At 37.9% G+C, this 10,961-nt stretch overlaps 1 gene segment (V, D, J or C); it reads right to left on the bottom strand.

The window, feature by feature from the left end:
* Nucleotides 1-4,713: 4,713 nt before the first annotated feature.
* Nucleotides 4,714-5,408, bottom strand: LOC129013221 (T cell receptor alpha variable 8-1-like). The segment is given in 3 exon segments: nt 4,714-4,744; nt 4,947-5,235; nt 5,363-5,408. Coding segments are annotated over 3 exon segments (366 nt in total).
* Between the last annotated feature and the right edge of the window lie 5,553 nt (nt 5,409-10,961).

Here is a 10,961-nt window from a genome sequence, read left to right as displayed (position 1 = left end):
AGGGAATATATTAAAGGGGAAGAGAAAGAAGCCAGTTGACAATGTGCAACATAGCACACTGGTGAACTAAGCAGCACACTAGTGAACTTGGCTCTTGGCTTTCTATGTTGGATTGTTCTATTGTTGATGTTGCTGCACTGGAAAATACAGCGCCCAGAATCCCCTTCTTTTCATAATTCTGAATACAAAAGAGCATTTGCACAAAATTTGAAAGGCAGATAGGAAGCAGCAGCCATTATCTTCCGAAGATCACCATTGATTAGAGATGGTGAAAGACGAAGTGGTCTTAGCTGGTTCCACTTTGTTATTGCTCTTCCCTAATGGCACCTGACAATAAATAACCAGCTCCACAGCACATAAAATTACCATTATCACAGTACTTCTCAAATGCTAAGTATATTGCATAAACTACCGCAACAACTTACACATGAACCCCATGCCAATTCACCACAATTAATAATTGTGATGCTATGATCTTTTAGTACTTATCACCACTGCACTTACTGCTAATAATGGGATCCTTGTTCCCTTCTGGCAGTGAATAATTTAATTCCAAAATCTCATTCTATGTATTTGTTCTCTATGACCACTTCTGTACCAAATCTCTATACTGGGTTCTTCCAGAAGCAAATCTTGAAAAAATGACTATAAGTAGTTTATTTGAGAAATGCAGGAAACACAGACAGGGCAGGATGTTATATAGGAAATAAGAAGTGTTTGCAAAGGTGTAAAGAGACAGGAGTTCTTCTGTGCTACTAATGAGGGAAAAATTGGTAAGAATATTTCAAGAGCAATTCGGCAATTGCAAGTAGATTTTTTAAGATGTGAATCATATAACTCAGCAAATGCCACTTCCAGGTGTATAACATAAAACATTCTATATCTATATATAAGGAAACATAATTGTATTCCTTGTAGAATTTTTATAATAAAAGATTAGAAACACTCATTGAATAAAGGATTAACAAAATCTTTTCTCCTTCCACATGAAAAAAATTAGATTAACTTTCTAATCTCTGTTTCTCTGGAAATCCAATAAAGGTAGAATGTCAGCTGGATTACCAAGTAAGATTGTTATGGTAAAAAGGATCCGATTGATAAACTGCATCTGAACTGTAAATGGACTGTGAATACTTTTTAAGATGTCATAGTTCTGGAGCAGTGACTTTTATAACTGTTACAGGAGATACTGGTTTCTATTTGGGATATGGGGTTTCTAAGTCTGGATGGCCTGTTCGGTCTTATTCCCTCGCACCTTAGCACTTGACGTGGGAGGAGAGGAGGGAGGCATTGCAAAAAGAATAATCTGTGAACTGTATAGACAGCTGAAAAGACTCCTCTTGAAAACACTTAGGGTGTGAGGGAAACCAATACTTATGTGGCCTATCGAGCTTTGTAAACTTGATTCTCTGACTGAGCCTAAGACTATCACTGCTGATGGCATCGTACAATTCAATGTGCATCAAAAGGGACATATAATATATTCATAAAATGGAATACTATATATCAGCTAAAAGAAATGAAATATATCTACATATATAAATTTTTCTATATCTGAAAAATATTTTAGGGAAGAAATCAAGTTTCACAATTACACATACAATTGGATTACATTCATGTAAATTTTAAAAACACAAAACACAGCACCACAGATTGTTTAAAAATATCTATGTTTAGAAATATGAAAACATGGAGTTGAGAAAAAAGTTCATAATAGGTTTATTTTGAGAGAGGGATGAAGGCATTAAAACTGAGGAAAAAGTAAAAGAGATGGCAATTTTATCTTAATGTTTTATTTACTTTTTAAAATTTGAAACTTTATATTGATGTATTTATTGATATCAAGAGATACAAATAATATAATATTGTTTTAAAATGTTACAATCTGCTCATATGGCAAATATAATTGCGTTAGAAATTAAATATTTCTACCTTCTCCTTAATATATATATTATATAAAGTTCTTTACATTTATAAAACAATCATATCAATAAAACTACTCTGACATCTCAAACAAGGTTGTTGGTGTGAGAGCAGAAAATGCATTTCCAGGTGCTTGAGGTTCTTGGTGCCAGCAGTTATATTTCCTCGGTATTGAGCTTCAGTTTGGAATTGAAAAAAATTGCCATTTGTCCTTCTCATATGTAGTGTATAAAGTACCTGCTTGCAGTCATTCTGGAAGACAGGACTTAGTTGTGTTTTTAAGTCTTATAAAGATCATCAGTCTCTCGGGGACAGTAGAGAATATAATCTGAAGAACAAGACTTTAAATAAGTATATATTTCTTATCAATAATTTTATATATCTTACTTCATTTCCAGAAATCCTCCAAATGTATATACCACAAATAGCCATATCACTATGACCTGAAAAATAATGCTGATCCCTACTGGTGTCCCCTTTGGCTTAGGTAAATCATTGGAAACAATCCACTATTATTATCTATATTTTCAAATTCCTATCCTCTTACTCATGACAGCATCAGGAGGTACACAACAAAAAAGCCCAACCCTCCTCCTCCTCTTTCTCTTTACATTTCTTCAAGTCATTATTAACCTTAAAGGCTTCAAGTAAGAAGCTTAAAAAGTGTTTGTACATTTTTTTTCTTCCTAGCCAGGGGAAATCATACATCTATCACATGCCCTTCAACCTTTTCATTCCCATTACAATACTTAATTAGAATGTCTTCAGGGGCCAGACATTGCTAAATTTTGCACATACTTAATTATAGCAATGTTAAACAGATAAGAATTCATTTCTAATATTCCAACTGTACAACCATATAAAACTGGAATAAGAATAAAAACCAAAATAACATCATTTGGAAGAATTGGCAAAAGTTACTATTTCACCAATTTTGAAGATTTATAATGTGGATTTGCAGAATTTAAGATAACAAAAGAATAAGAATTGGTCTTTATAAGTGGGAAAAACAAAAAATAAATTGGACTTGCCAAGTAGACCTAGCATTTTGTTTCTCCTTAATAGTTCCTTAGGGCCAGGCGCAGTGGCTCACACCTATAATCTCAGCACTTTGGGAGGCCGAGGCGGGCAGATCACCTAAGGTCAGGAATTCGAGACCATCCTGACCAACGTGGAGAAACCCCTTCTCTACTAAAAATACAAAAAATTAGCCGGGCGAGGTGGCACATGCCTGTAATCGCAGCTACTTGGGAGGCTGAGGCAGGAGAATCGCTTGAACCTGGGAGGTGGAGGTGGCAGTAAGCCAAGATCACACCATTGCACTCCAGCCTGAGCAACAAGAGTGAAACTCTGTCTCAAAAAAAAAGAAAAAAAAATAGTTCTGTAAAAACTACTAAAGAATTTGAATTATTCACTCCCTCTTCAGTTTTCCTGACAAGGTTACTAGACTCTACATGAGCATGAGCATGCCATTGTTCTAAGCCATTCAGCATCCTGATAAATCTCCTTCCTCCTAAATGAAGCACTTAAAAAGGAGAGAAAATAATCAGCACAGAGTGCTGACTCCAAGGAAACTACTTTAAAATTACCAAGTTGAAAGAGCAGTAAGTATGCAAGAAGATATGCTTACAAAAGGAAGTTCACCAAATGGTGAATGAAAAGCAAAACTCTGTGCCATGTCACAATTTCCATATTCAACCATTTAAAATATAGCAGCTTCATACTCGCCCAGCAAGTCCCAGAGCATCTCCATACTGTGGAATAAGAACATCATGGCTTCAAAAAAGAATGAGATCCTGTCATTTGTAATATAAACCAAAAATAAAATTATCAGGCCTCCAACCATCTGAATGGACCCCCTTCTCTCAGCCAAGGGCATTCCGAAGTTAACCTGAAAAAATAGTTCAGGCCACAATGGGAAGGGGTGATTAGACATGCCTCATTTATACCCCCCTCCCTTTTGGATTTTCCTTTTGAAATTTAAGAAGAGCTGACTGGCATTAACATCAACACATACTTTCGATCTGATAAAAACATTTATAATCTATTCTCTCTGAAGCCTGCTACGTGGAGGCTTCATCTGTATGATAAAACTTTGGTCTCCACAACCCCTTATTATAGCCCAGACATTGCTTTCTATTGATAATAAACAATTGCCAATCAGAAAATTTTTTAATCTACCTATGATCTGGAAGCTCCCCTTCAAGTTGTACTGCCATTCCAGATCAAGTCACTGTAAATCTTACATGTATTGATTGATGTATTATGTTTCCCTAAACTGTATATAAGCAAGCTGTACCCCAACCACCTTGGGCACACGTTGTCAGGACCTCCTGAGGCTGTGTCACAGATGCATCCTTAACCTTGGGAAATAAACTTTCTAAATTGATTGAGACCTGTCTCACATGCTTTTGGGTTCAGAGCAACAGCATGGATGGAACTGGAGGTCATTACACTAAGTGAAATAAGCCAGGCAAGAAAGACAAACATTGCATGTTCTCACTTATCTGTGGGATTTAAAAATCAAAACAATCGAACTCATGGAGATAGAGAGTAGAAGATAAGGATGGTTTCCAGAGGCTGGGAAGGATAGTGGGAGGGTGAGGGAGAGGAGGGATGTTTAATGGGTACAAAAAAATAGAAAGAATAAATAAGACCTAGTATTTGATAGCACAACAGGGTAACTACAGTCAATAATAATTTAATTGTATATTTTTAAATAACTAAAAGAGTATAATTGGGTTGTTTGTAACACAAAGGATAAATGTTTCAGGGGATGGATACCCCATTTTATGTGATGTCATTGTTATGCATTGAATGCCTGTATCAAAATATCTCATGTACTCCATAAACATATTCACCTACTATGTATCCATAAAAATTAAAAATAAATTTTTTTAAAAAACTAACATCATGGTTTCTACTGTGTCAGAATCCAAAATCTTTCAGAGGCAGTTATTCTCCCTAGCACCTTACGAAGTTTGTGTTCAGCTCCCTTTGCAGTCCCAGACACTGTGGCATACACGGCACAGAAGTACTCAGCTGTGTCACTCCACTGCACAGAGGGTTTCCTCAGATTAAAGGAGAATTTACTCTTCATAAATTCAGCCTCAAAGCCCTTGATGCCTTTAACCAGTGGATCCCCTGAAAAGTACTTGAGGAGAAGCTGAAGGTGTTGACCAGGGTACTGGACATACCAGAAGAGATTAACAGTTCCACCATAGGAATAGTTGCATCCCAACTCCAGTGAGGCCGCTTCAGAGAGAATTACATGGTGGTTATTCTGGCTCACAGACTGGGCTCTGGCATCTCCTGAAAAAATCAATGTTGTATCAGTGAAAACAGTGCAGACTTCTCTATGAAAAGTATTTCTACGAAGATTTGAATCAGAAAACAGTTACTTCTGTGGAACTAGAGACCATAATAGAATGTTACTCACTCAGGGCAAAAATCATCCCCAGCACTGGTATGAGCAACAGGAGCATGGCTGAGCTGTGGAAACACTGCAGGCGTCTCTTTGGAAATTCTCCTCGGAGCCAGTAGGAAAGTGGCTGGAACCCAGGTCTTGAGAATAGCGAGCGTGAGGAAGGTTGGGTAAGGCAAGTCTCTTGTTTTGGTAAAAATACAAAAACTGCTGAGATAATCTTGAGTGCTTTTCCATCTTTGATTCTCCCCATTTGTCCCATCTTCAAAGAACTCCAGTGACGGTGCTTCAGTAAGCCAGCTGCAGGAAGAAGGGGCTGAGCAGAAAGTGTTGATCATCATTGGAAACAGCCATCTGTCGCTTGTGCAACATCACCCTCTGGAGGCCAGATTCAGGACCAAGGATACAGACTTGCCACAAGAAGTGAACCTGTACTTTCCTTGTTTAGAGACGTGTCAAAAACTCCCAGTGAACATTTCTTTCTTCCCTAATCTGTACTATCTTGCCCTCTGTAGTATATTACATTAATCCTAGTCTCAATGAAAAATGAGGACTGTAAAACAGAGGAGGAATTTACAAAGAAAAAGATCACACAATGAATCTAGCAGATTTTGGAGTCCCTCAGTATCTTTGTATAAAAGCAGTGGAGACATTCTTTAAGCAAAAATAGTTAGATCAACTCTTCTGACTGAGCTTTTTTTTTTTCTTTTCTTCTTTTTTTTATTATTATTATACTTTAAGTTTTAGGGTACATGGGCACAATGTGCAGGTTAGTTACATATGTATACAAGTGCCATGCTGGTGTGCTGCACCCATTAACTCCTCATTTAGCATTAGGTATATCTCCTAATGCTATCCCTCCCCCCTCCCCCCACCCCACAACAGCCCGCAGAGTGTGATGATCCCCTTCCTGTGTCCATGTGTTCTCATTGTTCAATTCCCACCTGTGAGTGAGAACATGCGGTGTTTGGTTTTCTGTCCTTGCGATAGTTTACTGAGAATGATGATTTCCAATTTCATCCATGTCCCTACAAAGGACATGAACTCATCATTTTTTATGGCTGCATAGTATTCCATGCTGTATATGTGCCACATTTACTTAATCCAGTCTATCATTGTTGGACATTTGGCTTGGTTCCAAGTCTTTGCTATTGTGAATAGTGCCGCAATAAACATACGTGTGCATGTGTCTTTATAGCAGCATGATTTACAGTCCTTTGGGTATACACCCAGTAATGGGATGGCTGGATCAAATGGTATTTCTAGTTCTAGATCCCTGAGGAATCGCCACACTGACTTCCACAATGATTGAACTAGTTTACAGTCCCACCAACAGTGTAAAAGTGTTCCTATTTCTCCACATCCTCTCCAGCACCTGTTTCCTGACTTTTTAATGATCGCCATTCTAACTGGTGTGAGATGGTATCTCATTGTGGTTTTGATTTGCATTTCTCTGATGGCCAGTGATGAAGAGCATTTTTTCATGTGTCTTTTGCCTGCATAAATGTATTCTTTTGTGAAGTATCTGTTTGTGTCCTTTGCCCACTTTTTGATGGGGTTGTTTGTTTTTTTCTTGTAAATTTGTTGGAGTTCATTGTAGACTCTGGATATTAGCCTTTTGTCAGATGAGTAGGTTGCGAAAATTTTCTCCCATTTTGTAGGTTGCCTGTTTACTCTGATGGTAGTTTCTTTTGCTGTGCAGAAGCTCTTGAGTTTAATTAGATCCCATTTGTCAATTTTGGCTTTTGTTGCCATTGCTTTTGATGTTTTAGACATGAAGTCCTTGCCCATGCCTATGTCCTGAATGGTAATGCCTAGGTTTTCTTCTAGGGTTTTTATGGTTTTAGGTCTAATGTTTAAGTCTTTAATCAATCTTGAATTAATTTTTGTATAAGGTGTAAGGAAGGGATCCAGTTTCAGCTTTCCACATACAGCTAGCCAGTTTTCCCAGCACCATTTATTAAATAGGGAATCCTTTCCCCATTTCCTGTTTTTATCAGGTTTGTCAAAGATCAGATAGTTGTAGATATGCGGCATTATTTCTGAGGGGTCTGTTCTGTTCCATTGATCTATATCTGTTTTGGTACCAGTACCATGCTGTTTTGGTTACTGTAGCCTTGAACTATAGTTTGAAGTCAGGTAGCGTGATGCCTCCAGCTTTGTTCTTTTGGCTTAGGATTGACTTGGCAATGTGGGCTCTTTTTTGGTGCCATATGAACTTTAAAGTAGTTTTTTCCAATTCTGTGAAGAAAAACATTGGTAGCTTGATGGGGATGGCATTGAATCTATAAATTACCTTGGGCAGTATGGCCATTTTCATGATATTGATTCTTCCTACCCAAGAGCATGGAATGTTCTTCCATTTGTTTGTATCCTTTTTTATTTCATTGAGCAGTGGTTTGTAGTTCTCCTTGAAAAGGTCCTTCACATCCCTTGTAAGTTGGATTCCTAGGTATTTTATTCTCTTTGAAGCAATTGTGAATGGGAGTTCACTCATGATTTGGCTCTCTGTTTGTCTGTTGTTGGTGTATAAGAATGCTTGTGATTTTTGTACATTGATTGTGTATCCTGAGACTTTGCAGAAGTTGCTTATCAGCTTAAGGAGGTTTTGGGCTGAGACGATGGGGTTTTCTAGATATACAATCACGTCATCTGCAAACAGGGAAAATTTGACTTACTCTTTTCTTAACTGAATATCCATTATTTCCTTCTCCTGCCTAATTGCCCTGACCAGAACTTCCAACACTATGTTGAATAGGAGTGGTGAGAGAGGGCATCCCTGTCTTGTGCCAGTTTTCAAAGGGAATGCTTCCAGTTTTTGTCCATTCAGTATGATATTGGCTGTGGGTTTGTCATAGATAGCTCTTATTATTTTGAGATACATCCCATCAATACCTAATTTATTGAGAGTTTGTAGCATGAAGGGTTGTTGAATTTTGTCAAAGGCCTTTTCTGCATCTATTGAGATAATCATGTGGTTTTTGTCTTTGGTTCTGTTTATATGCTGGATTACATTTATTGATTTGCATATATTGAACCAGCCTTGCATCCCAGGGATGAAGCCCACTTGATCATGGTGGATAAGTTTTTGATGTGCTGCTGGATCCTGTTTGCCAGTATTTTATTGAGGATTTTTGCATCAATGTTCATCAAGGATATTGGTCTAAAATTCTCTTTTTTGGTTGTGTCTCTGCCTGGCTTTGGTATCAGGATGATGCTGGCCTCATAAAATGAGTTAGGGAGGATTCCCTCTTTTTCTATTGATTGGAATAGTTTCAGAAGGAATGGTACCGGTTCCTCCTTGTACCTCTGGTAGAATTCGGCTGTGAATCCATCTGGTCCTGGACTCTTTTTGGTTGGTAAGCTATTGATTATTGCCACAATTTCAGAGCCTGTTATTGGTCTATTCAGAGATTCAACTTCTTCCTGGTTTAGTCTTGGGAGGGTGTATGTGTCAAGGAATTTATCCATTTCTTCTAGATTTTCTAGTTTATTTGCATAGAGGTGTTTGTAGTATTCTCTGATGGTAGTTTGTATTTCTGTGAGATCGGTGGTGATATCTCCTTTATCATTTTTTATTGTGTCTATTTGATTCTTCTCTCTTTTCTTCTTTATTGATCTTGCTAGCAGTCTATCAATTTTGTTGACCCTTTCAAAAAACCAGCTCCTGGATTCATTAATTTTTTGAAGGGTTTTTTGTGTCTCTATTTCCTTCAGTTCTGCTCTGATTTTAGTTATTTCTTGCCTTTTGCCAGCTTTTGAATGTGTTTGCTCTTGCTTTTCTAGTTCTTTTAATTGTGATGTTAGGGTGTCAATTTTGGATCTTTCCTGCTTTCTCTTGTGGGCATTTAATGCTATAAATTTCCCTCTACACACTCTACACACTGCTTTGAATGCATCCCAGAGATTCTGGTATGTTGTGTCTTTGTTCTCATTGGTTTCAAAGAACATCTTTATTTCTGCCTTCATTTCATTATGTACCCAGTAGTCATTCAAGAGCAGGTTGTTCAGTTTCCATGTAGTTGAGTGATTTTGAATGAGTTTCTTAATCCTGAGTTCTAGTTTGATTTTACTGTGGTCTGAGAGACAGTTTGTTATAATTTCTGTTCTTTTACATTTGCTGAGGAGAGCTTTACTTTCAACTATGTGGTCAATTTTGGAATGGGTGTGGTGTGGTGCTGAAAAAAATGTATATTCTGTTGATTTGGGGTGGAGAGTTCTGTAGATGTCTATTAGGTCTGCTTGTTGCAGAGCTGAGTTCAATTCCTGGGTATCCTTGTTAACTTTTTGTCTCATTTATCTGTCTAATGTTGAGAGTGGGGTGTTAAAGTCTCCCATTATTAATGTGTGGGAGTCTAAGTCTCTTTGTAGGTCACTCAGGACTTGCTTTATGTATCTGGGTGCTCCTGTATTGGGTGCATATATATTTAGGCTAGTTAGCTCTTCTTGTTGAATTGATTCCTTTACCATTATGTAGTGGCCTTCTTTGTCTCTTTTGATCTTTGTTGGTTTAAAGTCTGTTTTATCAGAGACTAGGATTGCAACCCCTGCCTTTTTTTGTTTTCCATTTGCTTGGTAGATCTTCCTCCATCCTTTTATTTTGAGCCTATGTGTGTCTCTGCACGTGAGATGGGTTTCCTGAATACCGCACACTGATGGGTCTTGACTCTTTATCCAATTTGCCAGTCTGTGTCTTTTAATTGGAACATTTAGTCCATTTACATTTAAAGTTAATATTGTTATGTGTGAATTTGATCCTGTCATTATGATGTTAGCTGGTTATTTTGCTCATTAGTTGATGCAGTTTCTTCCTAGTCTCAATGCTCTTTACATTTTGGCATGATTTTGCAGTGGCTGGTACCAGTTGTGCCTTTCCATGTTTAGTGCTTCCTTAGGAGCTCTTTTAGGGCAGGCCTGGTGGTGACAAAATCTCTCAGCATTTGCTTGTCTGTAAAGTATTTTATTTCTCCTTCACTTATGAAGCTTAGTTTGGCTGGATATGAAATTATGGGTTGAAAATTCTTTCCTTTAAGAATGTTGAATATTGGCCCCCACTCTCTTCTGGCTTGTAGAGTTTCTGCCAAGAGATCCGCTGTTAGTCTGATGGGCTTCCCTTTGAGGGCAACCCGACCTTTCTCTCTGGCTGCCCTTAACATTTTTTCCTTCATTTCCACTTTGGTGAATCTGACAATTATGTGTCTTGGAGTTGCTCTTCTCAAAGCGTATCTTTGTGGCGTTCTCTGTATTTCCTGAATCTGAATGTTGGCCTGCCTTGCTAGATTGGGGAATTTCTCCTGAATAATATCCTGCAGAGTATTTTCCAACTTGGTTCCATTCTCCCCGTCACTTTCAGGTACACCAATCAGATGTAGATTTGGTCTTTTCACATAGTCCCATATTTCTTGGAGGCTTTGTTCGTTTCTTTTTATTCTTTTTTCTCTAAACTTCCCTTCTCACTTCATTTCATTCATTTCTTCTTCCATCACTGATACCCTTTCTTCCAGTTGATCGCATTGGCTCCTGAGGCTTCTGCATTCTTCACATAGTTCTTGAGCCTTGGCTTTCAGCTCCATCAGCTCCTTTAAGCACTTCTCTGTATTGGTTATTCTAGTTA

The sequence above is a fragment of the Pongo pygmaeus genome, chromosome 15 (genome assembly GCF_028885625.2).
Source record: "Pongo pygmaeus isolate AG05252 chromosome 15, NHGRI_mPonPyg2-v2.0_pri, whole genome shotgun sequence".
NCBI classification, from domain to species: Eukaryota; Metazoa; Chordata; class Mammalia; order Primates; family Hominidae; genus Pongo; species Pongo pygmaeus.
Note: the sequence above shows the minus strand (reverse complement) of the source record. Positions and strands in the feature narration are given on the sequence as shown.